This window comes from Salmo salar, chromosome 04, assembly GCF_965601325.2.
Source record: "Salmo salar chromosome 04, fSalSal1, whole genome shotgun sequence".
NCBI classification, from domain to species: domain Eukaryota; kingdom Metazoa; phylum Chordata; class Actinopteri; order Salmoniformes; family Salmonidae; genus Salmo; species Salmo salar.
In genome coordinates, this window is record NC_138294.1 from 44673780 (window position 1) to 44695217 (window position 21438).

At 43.5% G+C, this 21438-nt stretch overlaps 2 protein-coding genes across 3 annotated transcripts; one reads left to right on the forward strand and one right to left on the reverse strand.

Annotated features, from left to right (window-relative positions):
• The first annotated feature begins 2139 nt into the window (after window positions 1–2139).
• Window positions 2140–8889, forward strand: LOC106602982 (equilibrative nucleoside transporter 2). Of its 2 annotated transcripts, none has more exons than XM_014196073.3 (13): window positions 2140–2272; window positions 3470–3517; window positions 4192–4273; window positions 4467–4675; window positions 4799–4938; window positions 5108–5242; window positions 5736–5833; window positions 5940–6021; window positions 6264–6427; window positions 6537–6642; window positions 6735–6820; window positions 6947–7146; window positions 7331–8889. In XM_014196073.3, exons 2-13 carry the CDS (start codon window positions 3486–3488, stop codon window positions 7440–7442), a joined length of 1446 nt encoding a protein of 481 aa, XP_014051548.2. In that variant the 5' UTR covers window positions 2140–2272; window positions 3470–3485; the 3' UTR covers window positions 7443–8889. The 2 variants fall into 2 exon arrangements, with proteins under 2 accessions (XP_014051548.2, XP_014051547.2); XM_014196072.3 differs by lacking the exon at window positions 2140–2272 and adding an exon at window positions 2747–2858.
• Window positions 8884–13498, reverse strand: LOC106602983 (protein FAM161A). The gene is made up of 2 exons (XM_045716896.2): window positions 12501–13498; window positions 8884–12391 (listed from the first exon to the last, which is right to left on the reverse strand). Exons 1-2 carry the CDS (start codon window positions 13496–13498, stop codon window positions 12148–12150), a joined length of 1242 nt encoding a protein of 413 aa, XP_045572852.1. The 3' UTR covers window positions 8884–12147.
• Window positions 13499–21438: the final 7940 nt, after the last annotated feature.

Consider the following 21438-nt stretch of genomic DNA (forward strand, 5'->3'; position numbering starts at 1 on the left):
TTCTCCAGAAGGGAATGTTCTGAAGCTGAGGGGTGCTTTTCCGAAGGCGCATGGTGCTGTGGTGCTGCATGGAGATCACAAGCTCTTCAACTGGGCAGCAGTGTCATGATGGAGGGAATAGCCTATATGGATATTACCTAAGACCACTGCAACAGAGTTATTGTAAAGTGTGGGAATAAGCTTATGCCAGACGTAGCCTCTGTTTAACCTCTCCCTTGTTCGTTTCAAAGTCCATATGTTCATGACCCGATTCATGTGAATCATGTCAAAACATTTAAAATTCATATTAAGCATTTTTTACAGAATATGCTTTGGTAAGAGTTTGAGTGATGAAATAAATAAATCTATATTTTGAGTGGCAAAGACTCCCGTGGTCATACATAATTCATAGACTAATAATAGATGTCTGGTGAATCTATGTTTCATTATTCCTGGTATATACTACTGGTTATGTTTCATTATTCCTGGTATATACTACTGGTTATGTTTCATTATTCCTGGTTTATACTACTGGTTATGTTTCATTATTCCTGGTATATACTACTGGTTATGTTTCATTATTCCTGGTATATACTACTGGTTATGTTTCATTATTTCTGGTATATACTACTGGTTATGTTTCATTATTCCTGGTATATACTACTGGTTATGTTTCATTATTTCTGGTATATACTACTGGTTATGTTTCATTATTTCTGGTATATACTACTGGTTATGATTGCAGACAGAGCCCAGATAATGGGATGGTGCAATATTGAATTTGTCATATTTTGATAAGGTGCATACATGGGGATGTCCATGTCACCCATATGCCCATGCTGTAGATACACCTAGCGGACTGAAACTTCACTGTTGTAGGCATAATACAGCTAGTGCTATCTAGACTTGCACTGGAAAACAAATTCATTACATTAGCTACCTAAATATGTCAACTCAACTGAGTAATAGAGAATGGAGACTTTTAACTTGAAAATGTGCAGGATACCTCTTTCCAGTTTTACTGACTTTCGGTTTCTATACTGTGTTATGCTTGTTCTCGTGACACTCCTCACAGGCCGCTTGGTGTACGTTTTTTTTGTTGGTGAGATGAAACTGCCAAAACTCTGAAAGGTATTATTGTATGTCAGAAATGCAACACAAGACTTGTTCAAGCCTGAAATGTTGGTCAGTAATCGTAATTGTATGTTCACAGTTTAAATTTCACATTTACGTTTCATGTTTCACAGATGGCTTTTCTTACGATCCTAACAATTTACATATGGATTTTCTTACGATCCTTACGATACATACGTTCAACCTTTTGGCAGGTATCTGGATCCATATATGTGCCTCACCCTAAAATGTGGTCCCTTTCCCCCTCATAACTTAGCCTACTGTTCTGACTTGGTGATGCATATGTAGCCTATAGCCTGTTTTATAGAAACGTGATCAACACATTTTGTAAGAGCTTTCATTGCCTGCGTATATGCCTCCTTTATTTATCCTACGGTTCTGACTTGGTGTACAGGGAGAATACTGTAAGAACGGCCCATGTTCTGAATTCTATTGCTGTACATTTCAAAAGTGCTGAACAAATAGTTATATTGACTAGCTCACTCATTAATTACAGATTGCTTCTTATCCGCTCGTCGTCCCTTTATGCCATAGTTTGTACATCTCAACTGTCAGTAGAAACTTTCGCACAAGGCTCTGCTGATAGCCATGTTTCACGCATGGCTTTTCTTATGATCCTAACATTTAACATATGGATTTTCTTACAATCCTAACAATATGTACGTTCAACCTTTTGGCAGGTATCTGGCTCCATAGCCCCTGGCTATCAATACATTTAACAAACAAGAAAATTGTGCCCTCTGGTTTGCTTAATATAAGGAATTTGAAATGAATTTGAAATTATTTATACTCTTACTTTTTCTTTTAATACTTAAGTATCTTTTAGCAATTACATGTACTTTTGATACTTAAGTATATTTAAAACCAAATAATTTTTGACTTTTACTCAAGTAGTATTTTACTGAGTGGCTCACTTTCACTTTAGTCATTTTCTATCAAGGTATGTTTACTTTTACTCAAGTATGACAATTGGGCACTTTTCCACCCCATCAACAAACTGTGCACAGCCAATAGGCGCTCTCAAAATTGGCGCTCCCATGTACAGGAAATACTTCTCTGTCAAGGATTCGCGCTAAATTTCGAAAAGCGTTCACTTCATTGAGCGCGTTGTCAGCATCGCAAAGACAATACCAGCTACAAAACAATTCGACTCTAACTGGTGAGTTTAATGTTTAACATACGTTGCTTTTATTATTTTGTTGGCATTTCTTTTCATTTGGCTGTGTTTTCTTTTTTTTGCACGGTGATATAAACCCATGCACCGTGAAGAACAGCTCAAATCGCCTTCAGTCGCCAAACTATAGACTGCTTTTTTATTCGCCGAGAATTTGTTTGTGATCTAGAAATGAAGAATTGTGCTTTATTTGTCCAATTTTAATAGTGCCGCATCGGGGCACTTCTTCTCTGACCGTCTAGTTTATGTCTTCACTCAGCTACTACTGCCCTGTTGCTTGAGTTTTGAATAAGATGCTGTATCGTTGAATGTGTTACATGTTTTTAACTGTATGAGAATAAATCAAATGAATAGCCCGCAAAAACAATGCAGACAAGCCAAAAAAATCCTTTCAATTGGTCTGTACATAAAAGAGCGACATGCGCAGCGTATAGCTAGCTAGCTACTGTTGTTACGTTGTTGTACGAGTCATATCGTCTACGCGCTGTTCTACGAGGAGCCACCCGTGGTGCGGAAACCAAGGATTTAAGTCAATATAATTCGATATTTTCGATCTGAAGCATAAGAGGTGGTGAGTGTGAGTCGACAGGTGTGGGCTACCCTAAGATTTTATAGTCCATCGGGAAGGATCTCATTTCTGATCAGATCTAGAGCGTTATAATTAAGGCTGTATAGGCTATGACCTGAAGTTAATGACAATAGTATAATAAACCGGTATTAGCCGAAGTAATGGAACACGTTTTTCTCCATGTCAGTAATAAAACAGTTCATTTTGAGATGTTGTATAGGTCTAACATCCTGTATAATAATACTCATTTAATCTCAAAGTTCTGTCGTTGAATACTTCGTTTCAGAAGCCACGTGGAAAGCCTCTTTTAACCACATGGTTCATTCAGAAAGTAGCCTTGTCTAACCTCAGATACCAGCTTCTGAACATGGCAGAAGACAAGGAAATTATGTTGTAGAAATGATGGTGGGAGGGGACTGGACATGGTTAACTCCTTTTTAAGTTGGAGACTTTTTAGAACATGCTGAAATCACCAAGAGCAAAAATATGGTGTTATTTCTTGTCAAATACGACTGATTAAGAATAAAATGGGGGGGGGGGGGGATTTTCAACACAACGGTATGTAAAAGAGTGACACGTTCTGAAGCTATCCTCTGTCCCGTGTTTGTGTACAGACTCAAAAGTATCAGGATGACTACCCAGAAGAATGCCCCTGTGGACCGGTGAGTTTAGTCACTTTTCATTGGTTGAATCATCCGAGACAAAAACCTTGTAGGGAGCAGCTTTCACGTGCTTCTTCATTTAGTCACCATATAACGGCACAGGGCGAGACCCAGATGCAGACACAGGAGGCAGATGGTTCCAGTCTCTGATATATATTAAAATACAAGGGGCAGGCAATCGGCTGGTCGAGGGCAGGCAGGCAGAAAAGGTCGGAACCGGGAGGGATAGAAAACAGAGACTAGGACTGGTAGGCTTGACGAGACAAGACGAACTGGCAACAGACAAACAGAGAACACAGGTATAAATGCACTGGGGATAATGGGGAAGATCGGCGACACCTGGAGGGGGGTGGAGACATGCACGAAGATAGGTGAAACAGATCAGGGTGTGACATACCATATTGTTCATCTGAGCACTGGTCCATGGGAATCAGAAGAAATTACATGATATATCAGTAATTGCTCAGTAAAAAACAAGAAAAGACTTGTTTCTTTGGGATACATTAAGCATCACAAGGCACCATAGAAAATACCCATTCGTACTACATACATTCCTATGAAATACAAAGTAAATACCAGTGGAAACAGTAACCTACCTTAAAACGCAGTGCTACCAGCGGATGTAGGAGTGGTTGCTATGTGAGATGTGAGTGATGTCTTCTCTCCTCTAACAGAGGCAGTGCTGTGGCCGTCATCATCTTTATCCTGGGACTGGGGACACTGCTGCCATGGAACTTCTTCATCACCGCCACTGAGGTACCACACAGCTCCTCTACCTCATCACAACCAGACACACACACACAAACACTGAGGAACCACAAACAATAAACATTTTAACTGAATATTACACTTTCAGGCAAACGTACAGTCTATTATTAGTTTGCCGTATGATAAGAGTAGGGGGCTTCAGCTAATGTCACCTCTGTTCTCCCATTGTTTTCTGCTGAAGTATTTCGACGACCGCCTCAAAGGGACCCCGTCAAGTTACGGAACGTCCCCAGTTACTAATGGAACGCCCCCAGTTACTAATGGAACGACCCCAGTTACTAATGGAACGACCCCAGTTACTAAAGACTACGAATTTGCCAGCTTTATGACCCTTCTATCCCAGCTGCCCCTGCTCCTCTTCACCCTGGCCAACTCTTTCCTGTATCAGTGGTGAGCGACATGCTACATAGTTCTGTGCGTGTTACGTTTGATTCCACACCTCTCTTTTTGAATGGGAGGTCTAGTTTAGTGTAGTGGTCTAACCCAACCTTCTTTTTCCCTGTGTTGCGTTAGTATCAGAGAGAAGGTCCGGATTGCTGTCAGTCTGGTCTCCATCCTCTTCCTCTTCCTCCTCACGGCCATTATGGTCAAGGTGCCCATGCAGCCCGACAGCTTCTTCTCCATTACCATGGCAACTATCTGGTTCATCAACTGTGAGTTGGTTCCCACCTGCCTTCCTGTGTCTATGGATCACGTATTATATCGTTCAGAATCAGAGGTAGCACCATCATTGTTTTGACTATTTGTCTGCTGAAAATGTGTTCCAATCAGAATTTTATGTGGAAATACTCACACACGTCCCCTCTTCCTACCCTTCTCTAGCTTTTGGAGCTGTGCTCCAGGGCAGTCTGTTTGGGCTGGTAGGAATGCTCCCCCCGAAGTACAGCACATTGTTTATGAGTGGTCAGGGACTGGCAGGGATCTTCGCTTCCCTGGCCAGTCTGCTCTCTATCCTCAGTGAGTACTGCACTTCCTTACCCACAACATATCACCTCACTACACACACTAACAACGAACACAATGACACACCCAAGCACACTCAATCAACATGACCTCCTTCTCCTTAATGTAGTAACAGGTTCACTAAAACAGGTCTTTTGCTAATGGCATTTGCTCACAATGTTACGCAAAATGCCGTACTTCTGTTTGCAAGTAAGGCACTGGGTTTGCAAACAGTAAGCTTATAGGGGCATGGGCACAGTTGTTTGAGCCTGACCGTAATCAACACTGAACAGGCTTAAGACACACAATCTGGCATTAGCATAACTGGAAGAGCAGGCTCAAACTGTGGTGTTATGCTTCAGCTTCACTCAACTGAATAACTGGTCACCACATCCTGTTTGGTGGGAAACATCTCAGCTCCGCCTGCCAGGATAGATTTGACTCTGTTTTTACGTCAACTTGTCTTTTCACTCTATTTAGTACTGAGTTTCTCTTTCTCTCTGTGTAGGTAAAACAGACAAAGCCAGTGCTGCTCTTGGGTACTTCGTAACCCCCTGTGTGGCCACTCTGCTCACTTTGCTCAGCTACTTACTACTGCCACACCTGGTGAGTGGCTACACCGATCATGACAAGAGAGCAATAGTAAGTTCCACTACGGTTGCTTAGGACATTACAGAGGAATGTACTCATGAGATTTGGTGTTGGGTTCTAGGAGTTTGCCCGGTTTTACTTTGAGAAAAGTAAAAGTCACCGTGACCAACTGGCGACCGTAAACGAGCCTCTCGAAAGTGCAGGTAGGTTTGTGGAACATTATATTCCATCCTTAACTAATAACACATACATTATACCATATCCAAGAGCTATTATTACTAATAGTTAATTCACTTATGTGCAGGGATTTTCCTTAATATGTTTGTTTGTTTTCAGCTATGTCTTCAAAACGATATAATGCTTGAACAAGTTGTCACTGTCTTTATCACGGTCAAATCGGTGCAGTTGCCAGAGTCCTGACGATTTTTTTCTCCTATTCTCAAAGTCAAAGAAAAAGAAGCTTTGGCCAATGGTGACCTGAAAGGCTACAACAATGAACCCATAATATCAAATGGTGATTTTGAGGCCAGTAGGACCAAAGAAGCCCTGTTCATGATGAAACAGACGGACAGTCACACCAGGTCATCTGTCCTGGCAGTCTTCAAAAAGGTGCCTTGTTCCGTATCCCACTGTCATTCCAATCTCCATTTATTTTTAATTTTTTTTTAAATCTACATTTTCTCAAACATTTCTCTCACACTTTGTTACTGTTGTACAGATTTGGGTGATGGCCCTCTGTGTGACGTGTGTGCTGGCTGTTACACTGTCGGTTTTCCCCGCTGTCACAGTAAAAGTGAAGAGTGTGTATGGAAACAAGGAGTGGGGTGAGCAAACAGTTGGGAGAATAACACATAACTGCCTAGTATTATAATGTCCAGTTGTGGTTGGACATCTGCCTCACACCTGTTTCTTTCAGACCGATACTTTCTCTGTGTCTGCTGCTTCATCGTCTTTAACGCCATGGACCTGATTGGCCGCAGTGTCACCTCTATGGTTCAGTGGGTGAGTCTGACATTTCTGCCCTCTTTCTGTCTGTCTTTACTACCAATAACCGCATTAAATTGCTGCTCCAATGCCTCAGAGTATGTTTCTCTTTTTAATAGTGTCTCTCTCTTTATCCGTCCACAGCCCTCAAAGCAAAGCAGTCTGTTCCCTGTGCTCGTGGTGTCCCGTGTGGTCTTCATCCCTCTCATCATGCTGTGTAATACTGACAACCGCCAGTACCTGCCAGTCCTGTTCTCCCATGACGTTGCCTTCGTTGCCATCATGACATTATTCGCCGTGTCCAATGGATACTTCATCTGTCTCTGCATGTCCTACGCACCTCAGTGAGTCACAGAATTGATATCTTCCCGGACATTCCCAGTTTTGTCAAATTGTTCCATTAACCGTTTTTTTGTTGTTTGTTTTGTTTAATTTAACATGTTATTACACTGTAGTAACAATCTGTACGGTTTGCAACGTGTTCCTCAGGACCTGAGCTGTCCTCCTGATCCCTGTTCTCTTTCCCAGGTTGGTGAGGTCTAAAGACTGCGAGACAGCTGGGGCCTTGATGACCTTCTTCCTGGCTCTGGGTCTGTCTCTAGGCGCAGCCCTCTCCTTCCTGCTGAGGAACCTGCTTTAGAGAACACTACCTTCCACACACCACTCCAACCAAACACTCTTATAAAATAGACTGCCATCTTGAACCTAAAAGGGTTATTCGGCTGTCCCCATAGGAGAATCCTTTGAAGAAGCCTTTTTGATTCCAGGCAGAATCCTTTTGGGTTCCATGTAGAACCCTCTGTGAAAAGAAAAGGGTTCTACCTGGAGCCAAAAAGGGTTCTATGGGGACAGCCAAATAACCCTTTTGGAACTATTTTTTTCTAAGAGTGTATTTGTGTTACTCGCTGAATAGAAATGGATTATACACATGTTCATTAATGCCAAAGCAAACGTACAGTACCAGTCAAAAGTTTGGACACACCTATTCATTCCAAGGTTTTTCTTTGTTTTTTATTATTTTCTACATTGAAGAATAATAGTGAAGACATCAGAACTATGAAATAACACATATGGAATCATGTAATAACCAAAAGGGTGTTAAACAAATCCAAAATATATTTACTATTTGACATTCTTCAAAGTAGCCACCCTTTGCCTTGATGACAACGTTGCACACTCTTGGCATTCTCTTAACCAGCTTCATGAGGAATGCTTTTACAACAGCCTTGAAGGAGTTCCCACATATGCTGAGCACTTGTTGGCTGCTTTTCCTTCACTCTGTGGTCCAACTCATCCCAAAGCATCTCAACTGGGTTGAGGTCAGGTGATTGTGGAGGCCAGGTCATCTGATGCAGCACTCACTCACTCTCCTTGGTCAAATAGCCCTTACACATCCTGGAGATGTGTTGGGTCATTGTCCTGCTGAAAAACAACTGATAGTCCCACTAAGCGCAAACCAGAGGGGATGGCGTATTGCTACAGAATACTGTGGTAGCCGTGCTGGTTAAGTGTGCCTTGAATTCTAAATAAATCACAGACAGTGTCACCAGCAAAGCACCCCAACAACATCACACTTCCTCCTCCATGCTTCACGGTGGGAACCACACATGCGGAGATCATCCGTTCACTTACTCTGCGTCTCACAAAGACACGGCGGTTGGAACCAAGAATTTCAAATTTGGACTCATCAGATAAAGGACAGGTTTCCACCGGTCTACGGTCCATTGCTTGTGTTTCTTGGCACAAGCAAGTCTCTTCTTATTATTGGTGTCCTTTAGTAGTGGTTTCTCTGCAGCAATTCGACCATGAAGGCCTGATTCACTCAGTCTCCTCTGAACAGTGGATGTTGAGATGTGTCTGTTACTTGAACTCTGAAGCATTTATTTGGGCTGCAATCGGAGGTGCAGTTAACTCTAATAAATGTATCCTCTGCAGCAGAGGTAACTCTGGGTCTTCCTTTCCTGTGGCCTTCCTCATGAGAGCCAGTGTCATCATGGCTTTTGATGGTATTTGCGGCTGCAGTTGAAGGTTCTTGAAATTATTTTACCATTGTATTTCTTTTTATTACAGTTTTTATATTGTTTTTATACTGTATTGTGATTTTTTTACTACCTTATTGCATTTTATACACAATAATTCAGCTTTCATGGAGACAGTTTTTGGAAAAGTCTGGTAGCTGTCTCCTTGACATTCTGATGGTTTGAAAAATAAATTATTTTTTCCCCCAGAAAGACAAAGAAGCTTCTACCTCTATCTCTCTACCATATCTGTTAGCTAATGCAAACAGCTGGAGGTACAATTATAGTAGCTATTATCAAACCCCATTAGCTCTTGTCCTAGAAGCCATTACATTCTTGTCCTTACAGAGGAGAGGACAGTGAATTAAAAAATATATATATTTCACCTTTATTTAACCAGGTAAGCTAGTTGAGAACAAGTTCTCATTTACAACTGCGACCTGGCCAAGATAAAGCAAAGCAGTGCGACACAAACGACACAGAGTTACACATGGAATAAACAAGCGTACAGTCAATAACACAATAGAGAAAAAAAAGTCTATATACAGTGTGTGCAAATGGCGTGAGGAGGTAAGGCAATAAATAGGCCATAGTAGCAAAGTAATTACAATTTTGCAGATTAACACCGGAGTAATAGTTGAGCAGATGATGATGTGCAAAAGAGCAGAAAAGTAAAAAATATGGGGATGAGGTAGGTAGATTGGGTGGGCTATTTACAGATGGACTATGTACAGCTGCAGCGATCAGTTAGCTGCTCAGATAGCTGATGTTTAAAGTTAGTGAGGGAAATATAAGTCTCCAGCTTCAGCGATTTTCGCAATTCGTCCCAGTCACTGGCAGCAGAGAACTGGAAGGAAAGGCGGCCAAAGGAGGTGTTGGCTTTGGGGATGACCAGTGAGATATACCTGCTGGAGCGTGTGCTACGGGTGGGTGTTGTTATCGTGACCAGTGAGCTGAGATAAGGCGGAGCTTTACCTAGCATAGACTTATAGATGACCTGGAGCCAGTGGGTCTGGCGACTAGAGCATACAGGTTGCAGTGGTGGGTGGTATAAGGGGCTTTGGTAACAAAACGGATGGCACTGTGATAGACTGCATCCAGTTTGCTAAGTAGAGTATTGGAAGCTATTTTGTAGATGACATCGCCGAAGTCGAGGATCGGTAGGATGGTCAGTTTTACTAGGGTAAGTTTGGCGGCGTGAGTGAAGGAGGCTTTGTTCCGAAATAGAAAGCCGACTCTAGATTTGATTTTGGATTGGAGATGTTTGATATGAGTCTGGAAGGAGAGTTTACAGGCTAGCCAGACACCTAGGTATTTGTAGTTGTCCATATATTCTAGGTCAGAACCGTGTAGTGATGCTAGTCGGGCGGGTGGGTGCGGGCAGCGAACGGTTGAAAATGCATGCATTTGGTTTTACTGGCGTTTAAGAGCAGTTGGAGGCCACGGAAGGAGTGTTGTATGGCATTGAAGCTCGTTTGGAGGTTAGTTAGCACAGTGTCCAAAGAAGGGCCAGATGTATACAGAATGGTGTCGTCTGCGTAGAGGTGGATCAGGTAATCACCCGCAGCAAGAGCGACATCGTTGATATATACAGAAAAAAAGTCTGCCCGAGAATTGAACCCTGTGGTACCCCCATAGAGACTGCCAGAGGTCCGGACAACAGGCCCTCCAATTTGACACACTGAACTCTGTCTGCGAAGTAGTTGGTGAACCAGGCGAGGCAGTCATTTGAGAAATCAAGGCTATTGAGTCTGCCGATAAGAATACCATGATTGACAGAGTCGAAAGCCTTGGCCAGGTCGATGAAGACGGCTACACAGTACTGTCTTTTATGGATGGCGGTTATGATATCGTTTAGTACCTTGAGCGTGGCTGAGGTGCACCCATGACCAGCTCGGAAACCAGATTGCACAGCGGAGAAGGTACGGTGGGATTCTAAATGGCTTTCGAAGACTTTAGAAAGGCAGGGCAGGATGGATATAGGTCTATAACAGTTTGGGTCTAGAGTGTCACCTCTGAAGAGGGGGATGACCGCAGCAGCTTTCCAATCTTTAGAGATCTCGGATGATACGAAAGAGAGGTTGAACAGACTGGTAATAGAGGTTGCAACAATGGAGGCGGATAGTTTTAGTAAGAGAGGGTCCAGATTGACTAGCCCAGCTGATTTGTACGGGTCCAGGTTTTGCAGCTCTTTCAGAACATCTGCTATCTGGATTTTGGTGAAGGAGAAGCTGGGGAGGCTCGGGCAAGTAGCTGCGAGGTGTGCGGAGCAGTTGGCCGGGGTAGGGGTAGCCAGGAGGAAAGCATGGCCAGCCGTAGAGAAATGCTTATTTAAATTTTCGATTATCATGGATTTATCGGTGGTGACCGTGTTACCTACCCTCAGTGCAGTGGGCTGCTGGGAGGAGGTGATCTTGTTCTCCATGGACTTGACAGTGTCCCAAAACTTGGAGTTAGAGCTACAGGATGCAAATTTCTGTTTGAAAAAGCTAGCCTTTGCTTTCCTGACTGACTGCGTGTATTGGTTCCTGACTTCCCTGAACAGTTGCATTTCACAGTTGCATATCAACAGTGTGACTTCTCAAAGAATGCACTGATATAAGATGGTAGAGAGATGCAACATACAATTTGAATGTGATCGAACACTTGTAATTTAATACACTAGTAAAAACATGTTGTCTTTGTCAGGGTTCATCCCACAGAGGAGTCTGCAAGCTCCTCATGCAGATCAGTATCAGTGCCCTCCTAGGCTTCCTCTGTGGCCTCCAGCTGTAAACGCTGGCCCTGTTCCTGGAGCATAGCCTTGCTCCACAGCAGAGCCTCGTCCAGCCCAGCCCGCTCCAGGATCTGGGAGAAACGCTTGTCTGCCTCTCTCCGGGTCTTTGGACAGGACACAACACAATTACCCTATGATGTTATCTCCACTTCTTGAGATCGGGCACTAACAATGTGGAGTTGTAGGCATAGCCGCGAGAAGTAGTTTGGGGGGATGCTTGCCTGCGCTACAGACGGCTATATCGGTCAGCTAATACAGGACTAGTAAATGCCTAGTGCGCTACTTTTGTGAAGATGTTATTTTTTATTAATATATGTTTTATTATTATGATTTTTCAGAGGGCTACTTCCCGCTGCTATGGTTGTAGGCACCCAACCTTAGAGGTACTTCACTGTGGCTGAATAGTGTGTACTGGTAAAGGAGGGATATCCGCTGAGTTGCAACTCTATGCTGAACTCTGACCTGCCAGTGGCGCTGGAGCAGCAGTGGTCTGCTGTTCACTCTTTCCATCATGTCTGCCAGCTCAGATTGATACTCAGCACTACGCACCTTCATCTCCTTCCTAAGTTACACAGAGGGAGGGCTGAGTATTGTTCAGTATAGTAATATTCTGTGAGCTCCACTCCATGGTCGTAAGAGGTATACCTGTAGTTCTGTTGTTGCCGCTGTGCCCTGGCAGTACTGCGCTGTTTCTGGGCGTTGAGCCACTTGGCCACCTCTTTCTGAAGACTACAGCTAGCTTCTGACTTCTGCTGCTCTGCTCTCAGTCTCTTCTCTCTCGTTACTAGTCTCTTCCTGTAAACAGCAGAAGATGTATTAATTAGTCTAAATAGAAACCTGACACAGTTAAAAATAAACATTTGCATCAAGTTAAGAACTGAAATTCAGTATACTCTGCACATACTTCATAGCCTCCTCTCGTAGCAGTGCAGACTTGGTAAGTCTTTGTGAGCTGGCCAGAATTCTAGCTAGGTCCCACTTCACCACGGGGCATGGGTCCTTCTTGCCATGCTTCTGAGTTTCCTTAGACGTACTGACAGTCTGATCCCCTCCAGCGTTCACCTGGAAACTAAAAGGCTGTGGCACAGTGGAATGCATTCCCTGTCTGACGCTCCTGAGGCGGTCCTCAAACCTGTGGTGCAACCTCCCAAAGTCGGGTATAGTCCGGTTGATGATGGGCTGGAAAGTGAACTTCTTCTCCACTCTCGTTGGAGGGGGACGACGAGTAGCCAGCTGGGCACATCTTTTCAGTATGTCCTTATAGGAGCGGACAGGAACTGAACTCTCAGGCTTTGGTCCCTCGCCTCCCTCCTTGGCTGTTGTTCCCTCTCCATCACCCTCAGCTACAGCCATCTTGGCAGAACCATGTGCAACCTTTGACCCCAAGTTAAAGGGCTGTTGCATGGCCAGCATGAGATCTCTCCGTTTCTCATAGAGAACATTTCGCTGCCTCTCACACTCCTCTACAATCTTGTCATACAAGGGTAACTGGGAAACAGGGTTAGCTTTGAATCGAGGCAGCGTGGCTGTTGGCTTGTTGCCAGTCTCCTCCCAGGCCTTCCTAAGCTGCCTCTGCTTCTGCCCCTCGCTCTCCTCACGCAGGGTCATCTTGAAAGGCTGCGGCACGGTCACTTTGGGTAGGCATCTCTTACCTTCGTTCAGTTTGGGTGTGATGATCTTTGGTTGGGGACCTTGGGGTTTGGGTTTTGGGTTGTAGTCGTCTATGGAGAAGCCCTCCCACATCCATGACGGAGCATCTCTCGCAGGCAGCAGAGTCCCTGTAAATCCTTCATCCATGTCCTCCTCATTCTCACATGTCACCGAGGTCGCTGACTCTTTGTGCCCCTTTTCATTGCCGCTCCTTACTCCTTCCTCACTAGAGATGATGGGAATTAAATACATTGCAGTGTTGTTGGCTGAGTCACACCTAAATAGCCCACAGTTTACACAAGTTCAGCTCACCTAAATAAGTTGCAGAAGACATATCAATTGTGATTCCTACATGTAATCATGGGACACCATCTCACCATTTACTATCCGAGGGTGTGGTGACAATTTCAACTGTAATGCACTTCAAAGGTATGTAGACAGGCTGAAAAACAACAACAACATGAGAGCTCTGAAACCTTAGAAGAAAGTATGGGCTCTATTCATTCCGTAGCACTGAATATACGTTTTTTTTTTGTTGCGCGATTGACAATTAAAGGCAATGGTCCCGCAGTCGCAGAGACTGCATTCATGGTACACGCTGCACATGTCGGCTCAATCAGAAATGACGGATCCACAGTAATACGGATTGAATCCATCCCATAGTTTTTTCCATGCATTAAAGTTGATTTATTATTAATCCAGTTGCCTGATTACATTTTCTCTATTTGTCCCTCTATTTCTCTAAGTCACTATCAGACAATTGATAGCAAGACCACGTTTTATATTACTGTACATCATTGGGGTGGTTATTATTACATTAATGTGGACCTGCCATTTGTGCCAATTACGAAGACGACATGAAGTTGGTAGTGGGCTCTGCGCTCCAACTGCCCAAGCGGCCTACCTTCAAACAGCTCCAATCAACAAAGCTGCGGGTCTTTAAAGTCACAAAATGCGATTGGTTAGGCTTTACATTTTGAGGCCCTGCGCATTGATTCCACTTCTGGTTAACTGGCGAATTTATACAACCATTTAAGATGACCGAATTTCGATGTGCGCCCCACATTTTTTACTAAATTATATTCACAGAACTTCTTATGACCCCATTCTCCCGTTTGGAACAAGTATTCTGAGAAATAGAACACATGGAACACCGCCTGTTATTAAAAACTCGTTATGTCACAAGGGACACACAGTTTAATTGATTTTTAGCTATCACATAATTTGTACCAGTCTACAAGAGCATTCTACAGTAAAATCGAAAATATCCGTGAACGGCTCCATATCCAGTCAATGGTGAAAGCATTGGACTTTTTCCAATGTGCATCAAATTTCAATGAATGTCCTCTGCCCCTCTTATCTGTTTGTCTGCTTATGTTACAGTGCCTTCAGAAAGTATTCATATCCCTTGACTTATTCCACATTTTGTTGCGTTACAGCCTGACTTCAAAATGTAAAAAAAAATCTCACCCATCTACACACAATACCCCATAATGACAAAATTATGTTTATAGAATTTTTTTGGGGGGTTGAAAATTCAACTTTGAAATATCTAATTTACATAATTATTCAGACCTCTGAGTCAATACATGTTAAAAATCTGCTTTTTTTGGCGGTGTCGGAGGTGAAACTGCGTTAGAGTTGTCAAATCCACAAGCGTCTCCTCGAATTATACCTGAAGTGGACTTTTAGCTACACGGAGTCGACTAAAGATAAATCCCATGCTGCCTTGTTAATATAAAGTTCAAAAACTGGAATGTGAGATGTAATCTACACCTCAATTGGGCTGATAGAAATCCTCATTTAATTGAATCAATTTATGCGTCATTAGTTCTATATAGCCTATACTTTCTTGTTCTGAACTTTTTCATTCAACTTTTTCACCCCGGAGGTTTTATCTGGACATGGTTCGTCAGGACTTCAAACAGCCGAAGCTAAGTAACATTAACATGATGTCTTCTAATTGCAGTCGTTATTTATAATATACAGGAGAACGATCGACTTACGGCAAGGATAGCTGTGCTGCAAGCCCAGCTTCAGACGCAATCGTTAGGCAAGGGTAACTTCAGTGTAGGAAAGGATGAAACAGCGTCTGTGCCACCAGTAAGTACAGATAGTAACGTTAGTATAAACCCCCTCGCACGGTCCCCGCAGCCGGACAACTTTCTCATGGCTTCTGGAGGGAAATGCTGTAGGAATGCCCAACCGGTGTCGCTTATTCAGCCGACAGAAACTTTCAACCGGTTGTCCCCATTAAGCGAGTCGGAGGCCGAAACTTCTCTGGTCTCTGCTCCTCCCGTTACGGGGTCTGAGACGCCGAAGGCTCCCACCATTAGCTCTGACAAATGTAAAACCCTAGTCATTGGCGACTCCATTATCCGCAGTATTAGACTAAAAACTAATCATCCTAATCTAAAGACGGTGCTGGCTAAGGCTAAAACTGGCGAGTGTAGAGAGTATAGAGATATTGTTATCCACGTCGGCACCAACGATGTTAGGATGAAACAGTCAGAGGTCACCAAGCGCAACATAGCTTCAGCGTGTAAATCAGCTAGAAAGAGAGAGAAAAAAAATCAGCTAGAAAGATGTGTAGGCATCGATTAATTGTCTCTGGCCCCCTCTCAGTTAGGGGGAGTGATGAGCTCTACAGCAGTCTGACAACTCAATCGCTGGTTGAAAACTGTTTTCTGCCCCTCCCAAAAGATAGAATTTGTAGATAATTGGCCCTCTTTCTGGGACTCACCCACAAACAGGACCAAGCCTGGCCTGTTGAGGAGTGACGGACTCCATCTTAGCTGTAGGGGTGCTCTCATCTTATCTACGAACATAGACAGGGCTCTAACTCCTCTAGCTCCACAATGAAATAGGGTGCAGGCCAGGCAGCAGGCTGTTAGCCAGCCTGCCAGTTTAGTGGAGTCTGCCACTAGCACAGTCAGTGTAGTCAGCTCAGCTATCCCCATTGAGACCGTGTCTGTGCCTCGATCTAGGTTGGGCAAAATTAAAGATGGCGGTGTTCGCTTTAGCAATCTCACTAGTATAAAGACCTCCATTCCAGCCATTATTGAAAGAGATTGTGATACCTCACATCTCAAAATAGGACTACTTAATGTTAGATCCCTCACTTCAAAAGGCAGTTATAGTCAATGAACTGATCATAATCTTGATGTGATTGGCCTGACTGAAACATGGTTTAAGCCTGATGAATTTACTGTGTTAAATGAGGCCTCACCCCCTGGTTACACTAGTGACCATATCCCCCGCGCATCCCGCAAAGGCGGAGGTGTTGCTAACATTTATGATAGCAAAATTAAATTTACCCCCTTAAAAAACAACAACGACATTTTTGTCTTTTGAGCTTCTAGTCATGAAATCTATGCAGCCTACTCAATCACTTTTTATAGCTACTGTTTACAGGCCTCCTGGGCCATATGCAGCGTTCCTCACTGAGTTCCCTGAATTCCTATCGGACCTTGTAGTCATCACAGATAATATTCTAATTTTTGGTGACTTTAATATTCACATGGAAAAGTCCACAGACCCACTCCAAAAGGCTTTTGGAGCCATCATCGACTCAGTGGGTTTTGTCCAACATGTCTCTGGACCTACTCACTGCCACAGTCATACTCTGGACCTAGTTTTGTCCCATGGAATAAATGTTGTGGATCTTAATGTTTTTCCTCATAATCCTGGACTATCGGACCACCATTTTATTACTTTCGCAATCGCAACAAATAATCTGCTCAGACCCCAACCAAGAAGCATAAAAAAATCGTGCTATAAATTCTCAGACAACCCAAAGATTCCTTGATGCCCTTCCAGACTCCCTCTGCCTACCCAAGGACGTCAGAGGACAAAAATCAGTTAACCACCTAACCGAGGAACTCAATTTAACCTTGCGCAATACCCTAGATGCAGTTGCATCCCTAAAAACTAAAAACATTTGTCATAAGAAACTAGCTCCCTGGTATACAGAAAATACACGAGCTCTGAAGCAAGCTTCCAGAAAATTGGAACGGAAATGGCACCACACCAAACTGGAAGTCTTCCGACTAGCTTGGAAAGACACTACCGTGCAGTATCGAAGAGCCCTCACTGCTGCTCGATCATCCTATTTTTCCAACTTAATTGAGGAAAATAAGAACAATCCGAAATGTCTTTTTGATACTGTCGCAAAGTTAACTAAAAAGCAGCATTCCCCAGGAGAGGATGGCTCTCACTTCAGCAGTGATGAATTCATGAACTTCTTTGAGGAAAAGATCATGATCATTAGAAAGCAAATTACGGACTCCTCTTTAAATCTGCGTATTCCTCCAAAGCTCCGTTGTCCTGAGTCTGCACAACCCTGCCAGGACCTAGGATCAAGGGAGACACTAAAGTGTTTTAGTACTATATCTCTTGACACAATGATGAAAATAATCATGGCCTCTAAACCTTCAAGCTGCATACTGGACCCTATTCCAACTAAACTACTGAAAGAGCTGCTTTCTGTGCTTGGCCCTCCTATGTTGAACATAATAAACGTCTCTCTATCCACCGGATGTGTACCAAACTCACTAAAAGTGGCAGTAATAAAGCCTCTCTTGAAAAAGCCAAATCTTGACCCAGAAATTCTAAAAAACTAAATCGGCCTATATCGAATCTTCCATTCCTCTCAAATTTTAGAAAAAGCTGTTGCGCAGCAACTCACTGCCTTCCTGAAGACAAACAATGTACACGAAACGCTCCAGTCTGGTTTTAGACCCCATCATAGCACTGAGACTGCACTTGTGAAGGTGGTAAATTACCTTTTAATGGATGTCAGACCGAGGTTCTGCGTCTGTCCTCGTGCTCCTAGATCTTAGTGCTGCTTTTGATACCATCGATCACCACATTCTTTTGGAGAGATTGGAAACCCAAATTGGTCTACATGGACAAGTTCTGGCCTGGTTTAGGTCTTATCTGTCAGAAAGATATCAGTTCGTCTCTGAATGGTTTGTCCTCTGACAAATCAACTGTAAATTTCGGTGTTCCTCAAGGTTCCGTTTTAGGACCACTATAGTTTTCACTATATATTTTACCTCTTGGGGATGTCATTCGAAAACAATGTTAAATTTCACTGCTATGCGGATGACACACAGCTGTACATTTCAATGAAACATGGTGAAGCCCCAAAATTGCCCTCGCTAGAAGCCTGTGTCTCAGACATAAGGAAGTGGATGGCTGCAAACTTTCTACTCTTAAACTCGGACAAAACAGAGATGCTTGTTCTAGGTCCCACGAAACAAAGAGATCTTCTGTTGAATCTGACAATTAATCTGGATGGTTGTACAGTCGTCTCAAATAAAACTGTGAAGGACCTCGGCGTTACTCTGGACCCTGATCTCTCTTTTGAAGAACATATCAAGACTGTTTCAAGGACAGCTTTTTTCCATCTACGTAACATTGCAAAAATCAGAAACTTTCTGTCCAAAAATGACGCAGAAAAATTAATCCATGCCTTTGTTACTTCTAGGTTGGACTACTGCAATGCTCTACTTTCCGGCTACCCGGATAAAGCACTAAATAAACTTCAGTTAGTGCTAAATACGGCTGCTAGAATCCTGACTAGAACCAAAAGATTTGATCATATTACTCCAGTGCTAGCCTCCCTACACTGGCTTCCTGTTAAGGCAAGGGCTGATTTCAAGGTTTTACTGCTAACCTACAAAGCATTACATGGGCTTGCTCCTACCTATCTTTCCGATTTGGTCCTGCCGTACATACCTACACGTACGCTACGGTCACAAGACGCGGGCCTCCTAATTGTTCCTAGAATTTGTAAGCAAACAGCTGGAGGCAGGGCTTTCTCCTATAGAGCTTCATTTTTATGGAATAGTCTGCCTTCCCATGTGAGAGACGCAGACTCAGTCTCAACCTTTAAGTCTTTACTGAAGACATATCTCTTCAGTAGGACCTATGATTAAGTGTAGTCTGGCCCAGGGGTGTGAAGGTGAACGGAAAGGCTGGAGCAACGAACTGCCCTTGCTGTCTCTGCCTGGCCGGTTTCCCCTCTTTCCACTGGAATTCTCTGCCTCTACCCCTATTACGGGGGCTGAGTCACTGGTGTTCTTCCATGCCGTCCCTGGGAGGGGTGCGTCACTTGAGTGGGTTGAGTCACTGACGTGGTCTTCCTGTCTGGGTTGGCGCCCCTCCTTGGGCTGTGCCGTGGCGGAGATCTTTGTGGGCTATACTCGGCCTTGTCCCGGGATGGTATGTTGGTGGTTGGAGATATCCCTCCAGTGGTGTGGGGGCTGTGCTTTGGCAAAGTGGGTGGGGTTATATCCTACCTGTTTGGCCCTGTCCGGGGGTTTCATCGGATGGGGCCACAGTGTCTCCTGATCCCTCCTGTCTCAGCCTCCAGTATTTATGCTGCAGTAGTTTGTGTCGGGGGGCTAGGGTCAGTCTGTCACATCTGGAGTATTTCTCTTGTCTTTTCCGGTGTCCTGTGTGAATTTAAATATGCTCTCTCTAATTCTCTCTTTCTCTCTCTCTCGGAGGACCTGAGCCCTAGGACCATGCCTCAGGACTACCTGGCTTGATGACTCCTTGCTGTCCCCAGTTCACCTGGCCGTGCTGCTGCTCCAGTTCCAACTGTTCTGCCTGCAGCTATGGAACCCTGACCTGTTCGCCGGACGTGCTACCTGTCCCAGACCTGTTGTCCCAGACCTGCTGGAACCCTGACCTATTCACCGGACGTGCTACCTGTCCCAGACCTGCTGTTTTCAACTCTCTAGAGACAGCAGGAGCGGTAGAGATACTCTCAAAGATCGGCTATGAAAAAGCCAACTGACACTTACTCTTGTGTTACTGACTTGTTGCACCCTCGACAACTACTATGATTATTATTATTTGACAATGCTGGTCATTTATGAACATTTGAACATCTAGGCCATGTGCTGTTATAATCCCCACCTGGCACAGCCAGAAGAGGACTGGTCACCCCTCATAGCCTGGTTCCTCTCCAGGTTTCTTCCTAGGTTTTGGCCTTTCTAGGGAGTTTTTCCTAGCCACCGTGCTTCTACACCTGCATTGCTTGCTGTTTGGGGTTTTAGGCTGGGTTTCTGTACAGCACTTTGTGATATCAGCTGATGTAAGTTGAGGGCTATATAAATACATTTGATTTGGGCAGCTATTACAGCTGTATGTTTTTCTGTCTTGCCCATTATTCTTCGAGCTCTGTCAAATTGGTGTTTGATCATTGATACCAACCATTTAAGTATTGCCATCGATTTTCAAGCAGATTTAAATCAAAATTGTAACTCGGACACATTCGCTGTCTTCTTGGTAAGCAACTCCGGTGTAGATTTGGCCTGCTGAAAGTTGAATTAATCTCCCAGTTTCTGGTGGAAAGCAGACCGAACAAGGTTTTCCTCTAGTATTTTTCCTGTGCTTAGCTCCATTCTGTTTATTTTTTATCCTGAAAAACTCCCCAGTCCTTTACAAGCATACCTATTACATGATGCAGCCACCATAATGCTTGAAACTATGGAAAGTGGTACTCAGTAATGTGTTGTATTGGATTTGCTCCAAACATAACACTTTGTATTACTTTAGTGCCTTGTTGCAAACAGGATAATACGCATCACTGCATCCTGTCTCAAAAGGTTGGCTGGTCCTCATTAAAGTCCCGTAGATCACTTCATTACTCCCTTTTTGATTACAAAGCTCTATTATACAACCTTCCCAACTTACCTAACTTCATTGTTAATGTATAAAAACATGAGATACCAGACCCGTTCACAGGGTTGGTTAACCCTTGAGATTCCACGGGTCTCCGCCGAACTAGGTAAATCCGCTTTGAGTTTTAACGCTAAACCTTTTTGGAATCACTTACAAAATGCATTACATTTGGATACCCTGGTGCCACTAGGGCAGTTGAAAATCCTGATGATAAGAGTTCCACCAAGGTGTGCAATTGTTTTAAATTGACAATAATTTTGTTAATGATGCCTGTGATGATGTAATGTACTTGTTATTGTATCTTGTATTTTCATTTTATTTATTTTATGTCCTCAGGGCACCATTTGAAAATGAGACACTGGTCTCAATTGGGCTTCCCTAATGAAATAAAAACGAATAGATGTTTTGGAATATTTGCATTATGTACAGGCTTCCTTCTTTTCACTCTGTCAATTAGGTTAGTATTGTGGAGTAACTACAATGTTGTTGATCCA

Excerpts from the sequence above, each read along its gene's own strand:
- LOC106602983 (XM_045716896.2), bottom strand. The coding sequence starts at position 13,498 with ATGTATTTAATTCCCATCATCTCTAGTGAGGAAGGAGTAAGGAGCGGC. Across the intron at positions 12,392-12,500 it reads CTACGAGAGGAGGCTATGAA|GAAGAGACTAGTAACGAGAG; the intron begins GTATGTGCAGAG and ends TGCTGTTTACAG.
- LOC106602982 (XM_014196073.3), top strand. The coding sequence starts at position 3,486 with ATGACTACCCAGAAGAATGCCCCTGTGGACCG. Across the intron at positions 4,939-5,107 it reads AACTATCTGGTTCATCAACT|CTTTTGGAGCTGTGCTCCAG; the intron begins GTGAGTTGGTTC and ends ACCCTTCTCTAG. Across the intron at positions 6,643-6,734 it reads GTATGGAAACAAGGAGTGGG|ACCGATACTTTCTCTGTGTC; the intron begins GTGAGCAAACAG and ends TGTTTCTTTCAG.